We start from the raw sequence: 19216 nt of genomic DNA, 5'->3' as shown, positions 1-19216 counted from the left end.
AGTAATATAACTTATGAAAAACGGCACTTTACTCTTGCGCTCATATATATATACACATCCGCAGAGAAAATATTATGTTGCTTGTATGCGCAACAAAAGTGTATATACCTCCGTAATTGGTTGCCTTCAAAGAGTTTCAATTCATTTGTAAATAACATTTTTATTCAGGAAAATGTCACGAGCATAATAATGAATATGGTACTAAAAATGACAATGCATTAATATTTCCGCATTGGTAAAATTATACGTATTCCTATAATTGAAGAATCTTGTTTATTAATCTTAGCTCTTGCATGAATACAAAAACCGTCTTCATTCTATTTTTATTGTCAGAATATACATTTATTAATTTAAAATTAAAATCAGTTTTTTGATTTTTTTGAATACCGAAGAAAATGTCTTCTGAAATTAGGAACTTGTTTAATTTGACAGATCTAATTTGAATAGGAACATTTTATATGTACATCAATTTATGCTGTTCTTAAAATAAGAATATTTTTATAAGTTTTTTTCTTTGGTGAATAATATTTCTTGTTAGTATTAAATAAATTAATATCAGAAGTATTTTCGATTGTAAGAATAAATTGCACGGAGGATTGTATTGTTAAAATAGAAAACAAGATGAATTATTTAGCTTAATGAATATTTACAGAATTTTTGTTATCACATATTCTAGTAAAATTTAATATTTAATTTCTTTATTCCGCTTATTTATAAATATAGGATCAGAAAAATGAATTTTAAATTCTATATATTGATGGCATTTTATTTAAAGCCTATTTATATAAAATACAATATTTGTCAACTCTTTAGTTACACAATTTGAAAAGATGTGAATTATTTTAATATTTATCACTCTTGTGAAAAGTTAATTGACTCCTTCACAAAACATTTCGCAATGAATGAGATATTCGAAATTATTTAAATTACCATTGCATCCACCGTAAATAAACCTTTGACACGATCTTTCTGAAGGAACATAAGCAAATCGTGGAAAATATCCTCGACAAGAACCAGTCACTATTGGTTGTCTACAAACTGTCAAAAACAATTTTTTTTTACTAAAAGTTAAAATATTTTGATGAAAAGAAAAAAAAATTCGATTACATAAAAAATTGAAAGGTAGATCTAGTTTTTTTTTTGGAGAATTTTTCAAAAATTGTAAATTTAATTATTTAATTTTTCTAAAGTGTAAATATTCTTTAAAGTTTCACCAAAAACAATAAAGAAACAAAAGATAAAATAATAAAATGAGAAAAAAGAACAAGTGAGAGGCATGAAACAGAAAAGAGCAAAAGTGAAACTAAAAGACAAAAATCAAAACAAAAGAAAAAAACAGAAAAGTAAAGAAAAAGCAAAAAGTAAATAAAATAAAGAACAAATGAAATATAAAAAAAAGAAAAAAATTAAAGGTTTTTTTTAGGAAACAAAATAATCTAAAATACATAATAAAAGTGACCTACCACGCTCGCGATCTGTTTGTCCATTCGATAGGCCAAATTCCATCATGATGATAAAACACAACAGAAAAAAGAATCCAAGAGATTTATAATTCATTTTGACGAAAGTTAATTAAAAATTGTTTGCGTTACGATTTTTCTGGTTTTAAACTAAAATTCTTTTTTCGTGCGACACTCTTTCATTCATGCAAGCGAATCTAATAAGATCCGCATAAAAAAATTCAAATAAATAGGCCGACAGTCATTGCAAACAGTGACTTGCTCTTTTCGAAATTATTGTTTATTTATTTAAATCTTTTCATTCCTTATTATTATTATATACATTAAATGATATTTGTTTCATGAAACGAGAAATTATGGATTGAAATAAAAATTACTCGTTCCAAAAAACAATAAATTGAATGAAATAAAAATTATTCGTTACAAACAACAAGAAATTATTTATTCAAATAAAAATTATTCATTCCAAAAGAAACTATTCGTTCCAAAAAACAAGAAATTGATTGAAATAAAAATTATTCCTTCCAAAAAAACAAGAAATTATTGATTGAAATAAAAATAATTCGGTTCAAATATTTCTTTGGCAGGAAACTGTTTATATGCTTCAGAAAAAAAATTTTTTTCAGTGTGATTATATAATGGGGAACATTTTAAAATATTTTACAACTTTTTTTTTTTTTTGAAAAAAGGGACTAACATTATGGCTTCAAGTTTCCATATAAATTGGTATAGTAGACATTTCAATAAATCTGAGGGGTCACTGTTGTAAGGGGCATCGTGAAAAGCTTTCATAAATTGCTCGCATACGACCAATTTGATAAAAATGAAAGTTTACTGTACTTTTTATGTATTTTCCCATAGTAATGCCAAGCAATGAACTGTCACATTCAGTTACAATATACGACTGATAATACATTTTAAAAGTTATTAAAAAAATTGTACTACAAAAAAATTCTCCCTCTACCCACGCACCAACCAAAGTTATTTTTTGTCATTTAATAATCATTTATATCATATTTTATTATCAAAATTTTTTACTACTCCATTAATTTAAAAAAAAACATTTAATAAAAAAAACTAAATAAAATTTAATATTATTCATTTCTTTTTATTTATTTTTATTTGTAAAATTTATTATAAAATTTTATTTATTTTTCCACTTTCTATTTATAAATAAATAAATAATAAATTTCCAAATGAATTTTATACATATTTATATTTATTATTTTATTAAATTAAAATTTCAAGTTTTATATTTTTACAGTTTTGAACGTTCAAATGAACGATTTTTATTTCTATGTAAACATTTTTAAAAACTACTAGGTACACAAAAAAGAAAATATTAAAATTATGTATTTATTCAGTTCAAAATTATTTTTTTAAATCTATACAAAATTATTTTCTTTTATGCAAAAAAAAAAACAAATTAAAGGAACTAAAAAAATGTTCATTTGAACGTTCGAAACTTTTGGAACATTGTATTTTTTTCAGAATAATTTATTTAAAGGATACAGAAAATTTTTAGTCCATTTATTTTTGTATTGAAAAAAATTTTTAACGAATCTTCTTTAGTAATTAATAAAATAAATCTACCTTCAGTAATTAGGAAAAAAAAGAATAAACACTTAATTTTTTTTAACTCGTTATCATTAAAACAATACCATTCTCATTCGAAAAGTAATAAAAAATTTTTTTTTTTAAATTATCACAAAACAAGTTTTAACGGAAAGGAAAACAAGGAAAATTTTGCTTTTAAATTTAGATAAACAAACAATTACAGTAATCACTCATTGGTCAGTTGGAAATATTCAAACATTAAAATATTATTTTTCACAAGTTCACGTCACTTGTTGGTAATACATGTCTGGCTATTTATGGTCAACAATTTTTTTTAACGAATCTTATTAGATATGCTTGCATGAACGAAAGAGTATATTTTATACTGTTATTAAAAAGAAAAATATTTCCAAATTCACAAAAATTCCAATATTAAAGGCAAAAGATTAAAAAATTTTGAAATTAAAAATTCCCCAAAAATGCATTATAAATTTTTTACATTCTTTTTCGTATTGTGCGTCATATTTATGATGGAATTTGACCAATCAAATGGACAAGGAAATGAAAGTATGTCGATATTAATTTTACAATAATTTTGTTCATCTCTTGATTTTTCGATTTTTGTATCAATTTTGCAATTATTTTTCAAAGGTATTTTATTTTATTTTATTTTATTTTATTTTATTTTATTTTATTTTATTTTATTTTATTTTATTTTATTTTATTTTATTTTATTTTATTTTATTTTATTTTATTTTATTTTATTTTATTTTATTTTATTTTATTTTATTTTATTTATTTTATTTTATTTTATTTTATTTTATTTTATTTTATTTTATTTTATTTTATTTTATTTTATTTTATTTTATTTTATTTTATTTTATTTTATTTTATTTTATTTTATTTTATTTTATTTTATTTTATTTTATTTTATTTTATTTTATTTTATTTTATTTTATTTTTTCTTATTCTTTTCTTTATTCTTAGTGTATTTTATTTTCTGAATTAAAAGTGTTGACGAAATCAAAAATGATCCACAAGTTTTGAAAGCGTATAATTATTAATTAATAAAATATTAATAAATATTAATTTAATATAATATTTTTTATTTAAGTTTTAATTTTTAATTAATAATTTATTTAATAATAATTTAATGAAAAAAATATTTTCATAAATTACTGATTGCAATAAAAATAAAAAATTCAAATTCCACTAAAAAACTTTAAAAATTGAAGTTTATTTCTAGTGATGGAAAATTAATAATAAAAATTTATTATTATTAATAATAAAAATTTAATTTGAGCAAGAAATAAATAAATTTCGTTTATTTGAAAGTTTAAAACTTTAGGACCGTAACGAAAAATAATAATATTTAATAATAATTTGGTAATAAAATAAAATCAATAGAATAATTTTTATATTTATTTCTATTCAATTAATTTAAAATTTTTAATATCATTTTTATTTATAATAAATTATATTTTTGCATATTTTTAATTTTTACTGGTTAAAACCAATTTGATTTGATGGTAAAAAATGTCTGTTGCTAATTTTTCATTTAGTAAACGATTTATTTACTCAATTTCAATTTAATAAAATTTTTAAATATCCCTAAAAAAGTAAATAAATATTTTTATTTTTTACTAATAAGTTAAAAAAAAATTGCTTTTCATTATTATTTTTGTTATATTTATTTCTTAATCTCGTTAATTTTGTAAATAAACACATTTTTTTCGACCAAATAAATAAATAATAAAAATAAATTTTTTTTCGTCAAAAATTTTTATATTCAAACGAAAAATAATGTAACGTAAATATTTACTTAGTTGAAAATTCATTTTTAGCATTAATGAAAAATATTTTGCAACAAAGTTTAAATTTAAATCTCTATGGACGTAAATATAAAATTAAAAGTAAAATTTTATAAATATATAAAAAATTAAATAATTTTTTTCCAGTTTGCAGACTGCCACTATTGACTGGACGCTGTCGAGCAAATTTCGAACGATATGGCTATGTTCCTTCAGCAAGATCATGTCAACAATTTACATATGGTGGATGTGATGGAAATGCAAATAATTTTGAATCAAAGAGTGCATGCGAAGAATTTTGTACAGGTGTTGAGTAATAATTAATGAGCCATCATTTATCGTATTTTGATTATTATCTATAAAATATTATTCATAATTTATTATTTACATCCCAAGTTCCTGACGTTTTGAAAAAAAATAATAAAAATTACATAATCTCTATACTTTGTCTTTTATAATGTCACTTAAAATTCTTGTTTCTGAATTTGTTTGCAAAAGGACTAAGTTAGAAATCAATATCCCATTTCAGGATGATAACAAGAATTCCTTAGATAGGAACAGAAATTTGCAATTCGATTTTATGAGCCCCTACATTCCAGCATGTTTGCGAATTATGTAAAACTTCCTGTATTAAAGGTTCTTATATATAAAGAAGAGAAAAATTTATAAATTTTTATTTATTTTTCGATACATTCATATTATGGAATTTTTAGTATTACTTTTATTTTATTTTTCATTTTTTATTTTATTTTTTATTTTCTATTTTATTTTTCATTTTTCATTTTATTTTTTCAAATTGCATTTAGATTTTAACTTTTTTAGACTGAATTTTATTTTTTAATTTCTTTATTATTTTTACAGTTTTTCTGCAGATATCAAAATTGAGACAACAAATGAATTAAAAGTGTTGCGAAGCAACATTTTGATTCGTTTGTTGTCTCAATTTTGATATCTGCGGAAAAACTGTGTTTCATTTTACTAAAATTGTTTATTTATTTATTGAAAAAAAAAATTTAATACCCTGAGGACAAATGGAAAAAGTGTTTTCATTTTCTTACGAAGAAAAATATTTATAATAAAGAATAATAAGGAAATTGTAAGAGAAATTTTTTAAAAGTCGATTTATTGAAAATTGTTATTGAAAATATTATTGAAAATTGTTTTCTTTTAAATAAATACTCGGAATTCCTATTGGACGCTGCGTAATCTTTTAATTTAAATATTTTTTTGATACGGTATTTATAAGTCGAGGATCTAAAACTCTTTTTTTATAATTTCAAACCGTTTCCGAGAAAATTATAATATACAAGAAAATAAATTTTCTACTTTTCAATATGAATTACAAAATTTTTCTCGTCTTTACAATCTGTTTTATTATTTCAATATCAGAAGTAATAGCACCAAATCCTAGTAAGTTTTTTTTTAATTTTCACAATTTTATCTAAGCTTAAAAAATCTTCTTGATAATTAATTTTTACCACTTTTTTAATTATTACTATTATATTGTTAATTTAATTTAATTATTTAAATTTAAATTCACATTAATTACACTTAATCCATTGTTAATAAAATATTATTATATAATTTATTTATTATTTGATTTGAATTTCCCCAGACTTTTTTCATAGTTTTAATATATTTTCCAATTTATTATTTTATTTACTTATTTATAAATAAAAAATTAAAATCAATTTTTCAATTCCTTTTTTTCAATAGTCTGTCGTTTGCCGATGAAGAGGGGAACATGCGATGCACTTATTCCCAGATACTGGTACGTATTTTCTCAAAGACGTTGCGAGCTATTTATGTATGGAGGATGCGGAGGAAATGCTAATAATTTCGTAACAAGAGAAGAATGCGAAAGACAATGCAGCAATTCAAAATAAAACTGAAATATTTTTATTTTAATGAACAAAAAATCAATAGATCGACTTTGGAATTTTTCTTTTCTGACTTTTTCTATTTTTTTCTCTCTAATTTCTGTTTACGAAAGTATTTATAGAATTCTTGTTTCATCAATTATCAGAAAAAGGAAAATATTAGAAAATAAAGAGTTTATGGAAACAAATAAAAAATCGTTCATCTGTTATTTTTAGACTGTTGTGTATGGCTATTTATTATTTCGTGAAAAAAAGTAAATTATATATAAGGAAAAAATTTGTTCGAATAAAAACACAACTAAGAAATCGCATACGAAATAACCGAAAGCAAACAATGTCAAAAGGTGTCAAACAGCTTTTTTTCCCTATAAATTTCTTTTATTACATCACCAACGACTATATTTAAACGGATTTTTCTCTTTTGTCGCAATTCTTTTACTAACTATAAAGTGAATAGTATTTCTAATAACGTGTTTACTATTTCAATCATTAATTTATTCCTCACCCTCCGAAAAATTAATTTAATTCGTTTTATTGTTCTTCTAGATTTTTTAAATTAACTAAATAATTAATAAAAAAAACAATTATTAATAGTTTAATACTTCATTTTAATTGTAAAACACAAAAAATGAATTACAAAATTATAACAACTCTGTTTCTGATTCTTTTTATAATAACAATGCCAGAATTGATTCAATCCCAAAGAAGTAAGTCTCATTGAATATATTTATTTATATTAGGTATTTACTGTTTTATATCTAAATAATTAATTAATTATTTAAATAATTTACAAATCCTGGTCTATTTTTGAACTCAAAACGTATTTTTTACGCTGAATTCGAATCAGTTACTAAATTTTCCCAAGAAAGTCAAATTTTAAAATAGCGGATCCAAAATGTCTGAAAAAATAAAAAATTTCATAGAATTTACTTGAAACTTGTTACTCGGAGGTTTTCGAGGTCACTGATTACGAGTCTGAAGTTCATTTTAAAAAATTTTAAATAGCGGACGAAAGAGTTAAAATTTAAAAATCATTCGGATTTGCTTGAAACTTATTACTTGGGGATTTTTCAGGGTCATTTTGAAATATTAAAATCATATTCGTAACTAGAAACCCCAAAAAATCCCCAAATAACAAGTTTCAAGCAAATCCGAGTGATTTTTATACTTTCAGCCGCCATGTTGGATCCGCCATTTTGAATTTTTCGAAAGAAACATCGAATTCTTAATCAGCAATACAGAAAATATTTAAAAGTAGATTGTGACTTTTTTTATTGTATAAAAAAAGAAAAGAAAGTGAGAAAGTATAAATCAGAAAAAAGAATGAAAAATAGTGTTTTTAAGATTAAATTTTTTTTTTTAAATGAAGCTTGTAGACAACCAATAGATGGTGGACCATGCAGAGATCGTGTTGAAAGATGGGGCTACTATCGTATTGCAAACAGATGTATCATATTTTTCTATGGATGCTTGGGAAATTCTAATAATTTCGCAACTGAAGAAGAATGCAAAAGAACATGCGTTCGTGGTTAATAATAAATAATGATAATAAATTTTATACAACAAAATATTGTTCTGTGAAAAAAAATCAAAAATTTGTATCTCTTGTTTATTATTTATTGTACGGTTTTGCTTAATGTTCGAGAAATAACAAGAAACTGAGGAAAAAATGTGAATCATCTAAAACAAATATTTTATCTCTGTATTATCATAACATCATATGAGGAAAAAAAAATTGGTTTATGAAACAATAAATTCATATCTGCTTTTTTTTAATACCCAAGTGTATAGTCTAACAATTCTTTTTTCCTTTTTCTTTTTTAATTAAATACTATTGAATCGTTTCAGTACAGTACATTTGTGAATAAAGTGCCTCTGCGTGAGTAATGTGAAAAAAATGAACTATCGACTTTTAATAATTTTCCTATTCACTTTTATTATTGCAATGCCAGAGATTTGCCTGTCTCAAAGCAGTAAGTTCAATTCAATTTCTTGGATATTTCTCTTTATTTTTATTTCGACTACCAGCTTCTGTTTACGTCGATGGTTTAATAAACCTATTTCTTTGATTAACTGTTTTATATTTTTATTTTACAATTTAATTACATTTTTTTAAATAAATTATTTTTTTATCTTCTATTTTATAAAATACATTGTAAAAAGAAGGTTTTAAACTAGAGCTGATTTCGGTATCAAACCAAATTACGATTTAGTACCAAAATTGGTACTAAATTAGTACCTTTCTTTTTACATTGTACGTAATAAATGAACATTTTGACACATTAATTTTTTTATAGATATTAAGAAATTGGATAGTAATAATAATTAATATATTAATATTATTAATATTATTATTAAAGGCAAATGGGAAAAAAGTAGTTTCGTGGTCGTCATGTCATTTAAAAAGATGAAAATTATAACTACGTTTTTCAATTCCAAACTCATTTAAAAAATTACTTGCAAAATTTTTAGAATAATTTTCTTATTTCGTCTATTAGCAAATTTTCAAGAAAAAAAAAAGAAAAAAATAGCTTTTAGTGTCACAAATCTAAAAAGAAATACTAATATTCAATTATTATTCAGAATTTTCATAAAAATTAATTCTTAAATTAATTCTTATTACAAAGTTCTTTGAGAATTCAATTATTTTATACAAAAATAAATAATTTATTGTATAATTAAATATTTTTTTAGAATTGAATTCATTCAAAGAATTGAAATAAAATCTTTGAGAAAAATTTTATTTTTCGAGAAATTTAGTTTAAACTGTTTTAAAAATAATTGAAATCCTGCGATGAGTTGTGTTATTTATAAAAATAATTGAATTCATGTGACAATTTTTTTTTTGTAAAATAACTAAATTCCTGCCAAGCAGATTTTTAAAAATTTGTTTAAATAATTGAATTTCCGTAAATAATTTTATTTCTTAAAAAAATTGAATTTTTACGAAGAATTTTCTAAAATTTCTTTTAAATAATAAGTTTTCTTTTTGAAAAATTTGGTGAAAATTGTATTTTAAATAATTAAATTCTTGTACAAATTTTGTTAATTATGAAAATTATTGAATGTTTGCGAAGAACAATTTTATTGAAAACAAATTTTTTTAAGGGAGTTGACATAAAAAGTGTTTTCATGGAAAATTATTCAGCAGTAAATGTTTGCAAAGAAAAATTTTCCTCAAAAATTTGTTTCTTGATAATTGATTTATTTTGGGGAATTTTTTATTAAAAAAATAGTAAATATTGAAAATAATTGAATCGTTTCAAAGAATTTTATAAAAAATTTTTAGAATAATTTTTTTATTTCGACTATTGGAAAATTTTCAAGAAAAAAGAAAGAAAAAAGTATCTTTTAGTGTCACAAATCTAAAAAGAAATACTAATATTCAATTATTATCCGAAATTTTCATAAAAATTAATTTTTCAATTAATTCTTATTAGAAAGTTCTTTGAGAATTCAATTATTTAATACAAAAATAAATAATTCATTGAATAATTAAATATTTTTTTTAGAATTGAAATCATTTGAAGAATTTTATTAAGATTTTTAAGAAAAATTATATTTTTCGAGGAATTTATTTAGATTTTTTTTTTTAAATAATTGAAATCCTGCGATGAGTTTTATTATATATAAAAATAATTATTGAATTCTTGTAACGCATTTTTTAAAAATTTTATTGAATAATTGAATTCATGTGATAAATTTTATTGTTCGTAAAAATAACTGAATTGCTGCGAAGAAGTTTTTTTAAATTTGTTTAAATAATTGAATCACCGTAAATAATTTTATTTCTTAAAATAATTGAATTTTTACGAAGAATTTTCTTAAATGTTTTTTAAATAATAAGTTTTTTTTTTTAGAAAAATTTGGTAAAAATTGTATTTGTAAATAATTAAATTCTTGTACAAATTTTGTTAATTATGAAAATTATTGAATGTTTGCGAAGATTGAAATTGAAGTAATGCAACTTTTATAACTGCGTTTTTCAATTTCAAACTTATTTCAAAAATTACTTGCAAATTTCAAGAATATTCTTCATCATTTCTCTAATTATCCGAACGAGATATCGAAAATTATTTAGCAGTGAGACGACACGAGAGAAACAACTTTTTCAAGAGATAAATCCCACATGCCCTTAATATTGATATTATAGGTTAATATTATAAGTTTCTGTCTAATATTTACTACAATTAAAATAGAAATTCTATTGAATTATTCTTCTAGTAAAATTTCGAAAAATTCTTGTAAAATTCTCTATAGATTTTTTTTTTTTTTTTGAGTGAAAATTAAATTCTAAATTTACATTTTGTTTTCATAGTCTGCGATTTGCCGATCGATGCGGGACCATGTCGTCGTTACAGGAGACGTTATGCATTTAGTAATACCAGCAGAAATTGTGTGAGTTTCACATACGGTGGATGCTTAGGTAATGCAAATAATTTCGCAACATTGGAAGAGTGTAAACGAAATTGTACGTCAAGTTGAAAATATATCAAATCTACATGAGTTTTTTCTTTTTTAAAATGTTTATTTACACATTTTTTCTAAGGATATCAAATTAAGACAAAATTCGCAACACTTTTGATTCTTTTTTTGTCTTAATTTGATATCCTCAGAAAAACTGTGATACCTTCTTTATTTGTTTTACTACCCTTCACTACAATTTATTTCTTCACCTTCAGTTTCTTCATTTAAATTTTTATTTTCTTTATTACCTTCAGTTTCTTCATTTAAATTTTTACTTTTTTCATTACCTTCAGTTTCTTCATTTAAATTTTTACTTTTTTCATTACTTTCAGTTTCTTCATTAAAATTTTTATTTTCTTCATTACTTTCAGTTTCTTCATTTAAATTTTCAATTTTCTTCGTTGAAAATGAAAATTTATTAATTCATTGCTTTAAAAATTTTTTTTCCAAACGAAAAAGAAAATCATAGTTTCAAAAAATCTACAAAGAGTTGATAGAAATAAATCACTGTCATGTATCCCATAAAAAGATATAGCTACCCTTTTTTCTCTCCCATGCGACAAAGAAAATCCCAATGTATTTCTTTCCAAGTTTATAAGAACTCTCTACTGCCGGATGTTGTGTATTGTTATTATTTTTCTTGCACTTGCACATACAACTCCCCAGTGGACTAGTTTTGTCTCAGGGAGTTTTCATGGTTTAGTGGGTCTCTACAATTCTCGACTCCATTTGATTGTTGTCCAAAACAACCAAGGCACTGTTATTCATTTTCCACCAAGCTATTAATTTCTCTGGTTACACTGTACGAGGAGACTTCATCAGTTACTCTCCTCTTTCATGATAAGAGTAAAGTATTTGCCAGGGAGAGAGAGAGAGTATAAGAATAACCCCTCTACCTCTATATAATCGAGTAGAGAATGCGACTCTCTTTTCTACCCAGAAAAAGGCATTTTTAAAAATAAGTTATCATTAGTTCCTGCCTCACGATCCATCCCTATTGGAGAGAAATAGTCTAGTCGATATACTCGAGGGAATTTGATCGATGGTCTTCAGTTTTTTTTTCACCTTCCTCTTTTTTTCTTGCTCTCTCTCTATATATATATTCTCACTTCACCTTTTCCCCCACTACTTTCTTCCTTTTACTTCTGCATGTCTTTTTCACAATTTTTCCTAAATGTATGTGTATATATATACACATTCTTCCGAAAAAAAACCCCTCCTTTTACCATCTCACTGGTTTGGAGTCTTGACAGGTTGAAGTGGAAATAACACACGTATCGTTTGTCACTTGATGTCAAGGCATTTTGCCTCTCACGTGCGAAAAAAGGAAAAAGAGAGAAAAAGAGAGATAGTCGATTTTTACCCCAATCCTCAGTGCGATTTTCACAAGATTTTACACGTTCTAAACAATACGTTCAATGATCATTGACAATATTTCTAGTAAATCTTCCTGTCGTCTTTCTCAATGAAAATAAAAAGAAGACTGAGAATTTTAATAAAAAATCTTTGCAATTATTCAAACATTTTTTTTTTGTATTTTTCTACTTTATTTATTTATTTTCAAAGTGTCTACTAACCGGAAAATCCGGGAAATAGCCGGGAATTCAATTTGACCGGGAAAAACCGGGAATAAGCGAGAAATTTTATGCCAAATCGGGAATTTTTTCACCAAATTAAAAAAAATTATTATTTTAATTTGTATTTAAAATACTCGCTTTTTATTTTAATTTTTATAGATATTTAAACAGTTCTCTAAATTTGAATTTGTTAAAAATATAATTATTTTTATAGTAAAAAATCATTCACTGATTTAAATATAATATGTAAATAAATTAAACAAAAATTATCGAATTAATAGAAATTTGGTGAAATTCAACTGAAAATAATTAAATTTGTTAAAAGAATTTCATTAAAAACTGTTTAACAAATCGAATTTTCAAAGTATTTTAAATTTAATTTAATAATTGATAAATAATGGAATTTTATAAAGAGTCACATTCTAATGTATTCATGTTTCTTAGTGCGAGGATTAATAATTAAAATTTTTTTTAGTTAATTTTTAAAAAAAGATAGACACTTAAAATTTTTTAATAAAATTGAATTTTCGCAAAGTTTTTTTTTGAAAATTCTAAAAAATAAGATTTTTGAAATTTTTCAATTCTATTGTTTCAAGATAATTTAATTTATATAAGCAAATAATTGAAAATTTTTGAAATAATTGAAATTTCTTTACATTATATTAAAAATAATTAAATTCTTTTAAAGAATTGTATTTAAATTTTTCGAAAATAATCCAGGGAAATTAGTCACCGTAATTAAAATTCTATTTTTAAAAATATCTTCGCAATGTATTCAATTATTTTCATAAATAGTAGAACTCATTGCAAAATTTCCATTAATTTTTATACAATTTTAATCGAATTCCTCGGAAAATGAAATTATTCTTAAAAATTTTATTCGAATTCGTCGAAAGAATTCAATTATTTCTAGAAACTGTAAAAAAATTCATCTCAAGACTTCAATTATTTCTATAAATAGTAAAATTCTTCAGACCTACTAAATTCTTTTGAATATTATTTTTAAAAAAAATTTTTACAAGAATTCAATTATTTTCATAAATTTTCATAACATTCTAAAAAACAATTCAATTATTTTTAAAAGTAATAAAATTCTTCTCCGAAATTAAATTATTTTTAAAACAATTTTAATCGAATTCCTCGAAAAATGTAATTATTCTTAAAAATTTTTTTGAATTCGTGGAAAGAATTCAATTATTTCTAGAAACTGTAAAAAAATTCTTCTCAAGAATTCAATTATTTACATAAATATACCAAATTCTTCAGATTTACTAAATTATTTTGAATATTATTTAAAAAAAAAATTCTCACAAAAATTCAATTATTTTCATAAACTATTCATAAAATTCTAATAAACAATTCAATTGTTTTTAAAAGTAATAAAATTCTTTGCAGAAATTCAATTATTTCTAGAAACTGCAAAAAAATTCTTCTCAAGAATTCAATTATTTCTATAAATAGCAAAACTCTTCAGATTAACTAAATTTTTTTGAATATTATTTTTTAAAAAAATTCTTCACAAGAATTCAATTATTTTCATTTATTTCCATAAAATTCTAAAAAAACAATTCAATTATTTTTAAAAGTAATAAAATTCTTCGCAGAAATTCAATTATACTTAAAAATTCTTTTTAATTCTCCTCAAAATTTCAATTATCTTTATAAATAATTAAATTATTCTCCACAATTCAATTATTTTCAAAAAATTTAATAAAATTCTACGCAAATATTTAATTATTTTCATAAATAATAATATTCTTTGAAAGGATTCAATTACTTTTATAAATAGTAAAATTGTTTGCAGAAATTCAATTAGTATCAACACAAATTTTAATAAAATTGAATTAATCAAATTTCCAATTATAATTATGAACAGACAAGATTATTTGAAAAAATTGAAAAAATTCTTTGTTTAATTTAATTATTTTCTAAATGTTTAATTAAAATTATTTAAAAAAAAAATTATTTTCAAAAAATTTAAAGAAATTCGTCAAAAGAATTTAATTATTCATAAAAACTCGAATAAAAATTTTTGAAGCCATTTGTAGATTTATTTATGTTCGAATTCAGATAAATTATTTTCTTTATTTCTTTTCTGTGATAAAAAAGATTCATTTTGATTAAAAATTCATTGAAAAATCGATTTCATGTCAAATTTACTAATTATAGTAATAACTTTGCCTATTTTTTTAAACACTTTCGTTTCATTTAAATTTAATGCAACAAAAACTTCAAAATTTCAAAAAGAAAGAAATATTTTTTTAAATAAATAATTACAAATATGTACTTACTGCAATAAAAATTAAAAGCGTATTTAAACAATTTTTTTATTTGGTACAAAATCATTATTTATTTCTTCAACAATTATATAATTTATTTCATTTAAATAATTTGAATTTGACCCCAATTAAACCATAATATAAAATATTTAGGTCAAGAAAATATTTATTTGGTTGAAATTTAGATTTAATGATAATTTTGTGCTTTTATTTACCTTGACAGGTAGATCATAATTTTTTTTCTTTCTTTTTTGAAAAGAAGAAAAAAGAAATAAATTTTTACCATTTATATTTATTCATCACAATTTTTTAACAAATCTTCCAATTTTTTTTTTAGTAATAAATAAAAAAATTTTGTATAATTTCTATTTCTTTGTCTCAATTTTTAATTGAAAATAAAACCGAGAAGTTAAAAAATTTTTTATAATACAGTTTTTCTGCTGATATCAAATTGAGAAAAAAAAACGAATCAAATGTGTTGCGAAGCAACGTTTTGATTCGTTTTTTTTGTCTCAATTTGCTATCCTCAGAAAAATTGTGAAAATGAAGGAAAATATTTTCATAAAAATTGTAAAATAAAAAATGTTTAAATTTTTCATCAATTTCTATCGAAATATGTCTGGAATGATAATATCGAATATTTATTTGCCCCGCACTGCAAAAAAAAAAACCTATAGACAATAACTTATAGATTTCACACTCGATGAATTTAGAATACAATGTTTACTTATTTGTATTTTTCTTTTACTTAAAAAGAACTGTATATATAGTTTATTCGCGCATGTTCGAACAGCACGACATGAATGATGAATTGCTTTCAAGGGTTTTGCTCTGTTCACACCAAACATGCAACTTCAACATTAGTCTGTGTTATTTTTTCAATCTATAAATGTACAAATCGTCAAGGATTCTATTTTGTGTTGAAAGAAGAAGAAAAAAACTACTCTACTTTCCCTGATTTACGATGAAGGTCATTAAATAAGAAACGAAATTCTATTTTCAATTTGATGAGAGTGTATATCAATTCTCTTAAACGTCAAAGCTCTTCCTAGAGACTTTTTTTTTTTTTTTGCGCAATTTTTTTTTCCCCCAACAGAAAATTCCGTGAAAAGATGACGAGATATTGAAAAAGCAGAAAAAGGTGGTGCACACACACACACATGCGAGATTCTTTGACACTTTTATGTTTATTTATAATGTTGAGTCGATGAAACCAATTTTCAAGATTACCCTGCTTTCCATGAGTCTTTTACCTGTGATCTTTTTTTTTTGCTTTCTTCTCTGGGATTAAAAAAAAAAATTCTTTTCATTCCGGTTGTTTAGGTTTTTTTTCCTGGTATATTCTTTTTTGTCAATTTCAAAGTATTAACACTTTTTTCATTGACTGTAAAATGAATAGATGACTTTTTATTTCCGAGAATGTTATAAAATTGTCTGTCTTGACGTGTTTTTAAATCATCTTGTATATAAAAATATGTCATAAAGTGAAAAAGCGTACAAGAAAAAGCAAAAGAGAAGATTTCACGAGGTGCGAAAAGATCAAAACGAGAACGTATACATTTTTCCCTGGCTCGTATGTGACTCGGGAAATCTTGAGAGAGAGAGAGGGAGAGAGAAAGAGAGCGAGAGTATAACTTTTGTGACAGTCCAAAGCTCTCTCAGAGCCCATATCCCCTCCCCTGTCCCCTTAATGCCACATCTTCGCAATATCGCTTAAAACGAACTTTTCGAACGAAACAGTTTCAAGTTGAAGAGTTAAAGAGTCACTTTTAGATACTCGAAATGGAAAATGCCTCTTTAATTGCCTTCGAATTCTATACACGAAATGTTGAAAATTCTATGTATTTCTCGTCTCTTATATATCTTATAAATTTATGAATGTTCATGTAACGAATTTAAACATATAATCTCGTGTTCTCAAAAAAAGATGAGAAGATGGAAAAATGTAAAAAAAAAATAATGAAGGGAGAAAAAAGGTTGAAGTACATGGTACTCGTATAGTTTGAGTGAAAATTTATATGATAAATTATTTGAAAGAAAATTGTGATTTTCTACTTTGTCTTTTTTTTTAAAACTCTCTTTCCTTGCCTTATTTTCGCTAAACGTTATCGAAAAAGTTTTCCTTTTCCCTATAACTGTCTTTACGGAAAGAAATTCCTGCCCAGGTTTTTACTACTTTCCAACTAGATTCCTAAGATCTCATTGTCACTTTAAAGTCACTCGGTACCATTTTGTTCAACTTCTTTTGTGCTACTTCTTTCACTTATTGCTGTACTTTTTCTGTCCTGTCATTACATTTACTATTTTTACACCTCAAGGTTTTATTATTATTTTTATTTTCAATTATTATGATTATTATTATTATTACTATTATTATTATAAATATTATTATTATGATTATTATTATGATTATCATACAGTAAAAAGTAAATCTCAATTTAAGATCAGTCTTAAATTCAACACTGATTTGATATTTAATGCAAATAATAATTTTTGATTTCATATTTCCCTTCTTATACAAAGAGATTTTCATTTTTAAAATTAAAAATTTCAAAAAGGGACTTGAAAAATAAATCGTAAAAATATGTTGAAATATATATTCTCTCGTAGAAAGAATCAGTTGAAAAGTTATTACGCACTTTAAGGATTATTATTTCATAAAAAAAAGGAGAGAGAGAGAGAAGGGGAGGGAGAAATAAAATATCAGCTTTGATGTGAAAAACGAAATTACGTTCATCGTAAATGACGGATAATATGAAACGCATCAGTGATTGCCGGAGTATTACATTCTATATACGTATATATATACATATATGTTTTAAAGCAAAAGTGGTGTCATGAACAGTGCGTATATATGTATATAAGTTCGCTTGCATGCATATATAGTAGGAGACAGAATCTACTTTCCTTGATGAATATGTGACACTGCCTGAGCGAGAAGCTTTGTGACACTATTCGTTTGATAACGCCAGTTTCCTCGGCAAACTTAATGCTAACATTTACGAAAATTCGTTATAAAAGCATTTAATAAGACGTAGAAATTCACTCTTGGAAATTTTCATTTATATTCAAAACTGTTTATAAATAGTCGAATTTTCTTTTTTTCAAATTTATCAACGCTTTTATTTTAAAATTTAAACGAAACAACTTTATGTCCCCCGCCTGCTCTTAAATAAATATTTAATAAGAATATTTTTTTTTTATTTTAGTTAAGTAATTTTTTTAAAAATATTGAGATTCCTAAAATTGGCGGGAAAAAAACTGTCCGCGCAGCCGCTTCGCGCCTGCGCGTCCAGTTTTTTCCCCGCTCACGTCTCTAGAGAGAAAGAAGAGGGGACGTTAGGAACACTCGCTGTCTCTTTCTATCGACTTGACGCTACCACCTATTCGTACAAACTCACGTCCTTTATTTTTAATTTTTATGCACATATATAAATTTTTATATATTTATTATCTTTATATTTATAATAATTTATTTCTATCAATTTCGGGGGCCTTATTATTCCACAAGACAATTTTTTTAATTATTTTGTAAAAACAGAATTTTATATGTTAGAAGTTGTCTTTAACCGAAATTTCTTTCTGCGAATTTTTATTTACTAGGTATAATTTTCATTTAAACGAATTTCTATAAAAGAACATTTTTTCATAATAAAAATTTTATTTGGCAGAATTTCCATTAAGTCGAATTTTAATTTATCAAAATTTTCATTTGGTAGAATTTTTATTCAACAGAATGTCATTTAAACGAATTTTTAAATAAAAAATATTTGAAAGAATTCTTTTTTAACCAAATTTTGATTTCTCCGAAATATTATTTAAGAGAAATTCCATTTAATCAATTTTCTACATTACATAAATTTCACTTTATTAGAATTTAATTAAACATAATTTTATATATATATATATATAGATATATATTTTATTAAGTATTTTTTGAAAATAATAAAATGGATGAATAATATATAATTAGCTTTTTGATAAAAATTGGTCCAATTTTGTGAAAGTTAAGAATTTACCAAGGTTAATGCGAAATCTTTGAAGAAAATTGAGCAAATTTGATGAAAGTTGAGTATTTTTAAAGGTTTAATGTTAATTCTTGAAGAAAATTGATCAAACTTGATGAAAGTTGAGTATTTTTAAAGCAGAGTGTGAGTTCTTAAGAAAGAAAAATCCAGTTATTAT

General features: G+C 23.0%; 3 protein-coding genes across 3 annotated transcripts; 2 read left to right on the top strand and 1 right to left on the bottom strand.

Moving 5' to 3' along the window:
- Positions 1–868: 868 nt before the first annotated feature.
- On the bottom strand, positions 869–1635 carry LOC122509928 (trypsin inhibitor-like). The gene is made up of 2 exons (XM_043624258.1): positions 1464–1635; positions 869–1038 (listed from the first exon to the last, which is right to left on the bottom strand). Exons 1-2 carry the CDS (start codon positions 1555–1557, stop codon positions 869–871), a joined length of 264 nt encoding a protein of 87 aa, XP_043480193.1. The 5' UTR covers positions 1558–1635.
- Positions 1636–3284: 1649 nt separating this feature from the next.
- Positions 3285–6903, top strand: LOC122509917 (U-actitoxin-Avd3l-like). Its single transcript, XM_043624242.1, has 3 exons — positions 3285–3584; positions 4976–5134; positions 6545–6903. The coding sequence occupies exons 1-3, from the start codon at positions 3497–3499 to the stop codon at positions 6712–6714; spliced, it is 417 nt and encodes a 138-aa protein (XP_043480177.1). The 5' UTR covers positions 3285–3496; the 3' UTR covers positions 6715–6903.
- A 1333-nt stretch (positions 6904–8236) lies between these two features.
- On the top strand, positions 8237–11214 carry LOC122509919 (trypsin inhibitor-like). Its single transcript, XM_043624244.1, has 2 exons — positions 8237–8681; positions 11027–11214. The coding sequence occupies exons 1-2, from the start codon at positions 8606–8608 to the stop codon at positions 11191–11193; spliced, it is 243 nt and encodes an 80-aa protein (XP_043480179.1). The 5' UTR covers positions 8237–8605; the 3' UTR covers positions 11194–11214.
- The last annotated feature ends 8002 nt before the right edge of the window (positions 11215–19216 follow it).

This window comes from Leptopilina heterotoma, unplaced genomic scaffold (genome assembly GCF_015476425.1).
Source record: "Leptopilina heterotoma isolate Lh14 unplaced genomic scaffold, ASM1547642v1 Lhet_64, whole genome shotgun sequence".
NCBI classification, from domain to species: Eukaryota; Metazoa; Arthropoda; class Insecta; order Hymenoptera; family Figitidae; genus Leptopilina; species Leptopilina heterotoma.
This window is presented reverse-complemented; position numbering and strand designations above follow the sequence as displayed.

Coding starts and splice junctions, on each gene's coding strand:
- LOC122509917 (XM_043624242.1), top strand. CDS start 3,497: ATGCATTATAAATTTTTTACATTCTTTTTCGTATTGTGCGTCATATTT. Junction 3,585..4,975: donor AAATGGACAAGGAAATGAAA/GTATGTCGATAT, acceptor ATTTTTTTCCAG/TTTGCAGACTGCCACTATTG. Junction 5,135..6,544: donor ATGCGAAGAATTTTGTACAG/GTGTTGAGTAAT, acceptor TTTTTTCAATAG/TCTGTCGTTTGCCGATGAAG.
- LOC122509928 (XM_043624258.1), bottom strand. CDS start 1,557: ATGAATTATAAATCTCTTGGATTCTTTTTTCTGTTGTGTTTTATCATC. Junction 1,039..1,463: donor ACAAACAGATCGCGAGCGTG/GTAGGTCACTTT, acceptor TGTTTTTGACAG/TTTGTAGACAACCAATAGTG.
- LOC122509919 (XM_043624244.1), top strand. CDS start 8,606: ATGAACTATCGACTTTTAATAATTTTCCTATTCACTTTTATTATTGCA. Junction 8,682..11,026: donor GATTTGCCTGTCTCAAAGCA/GTAAGTTCAATT, acceptor TTGTTTTCATAG/TCTGCGATTTGCCGATCGAT.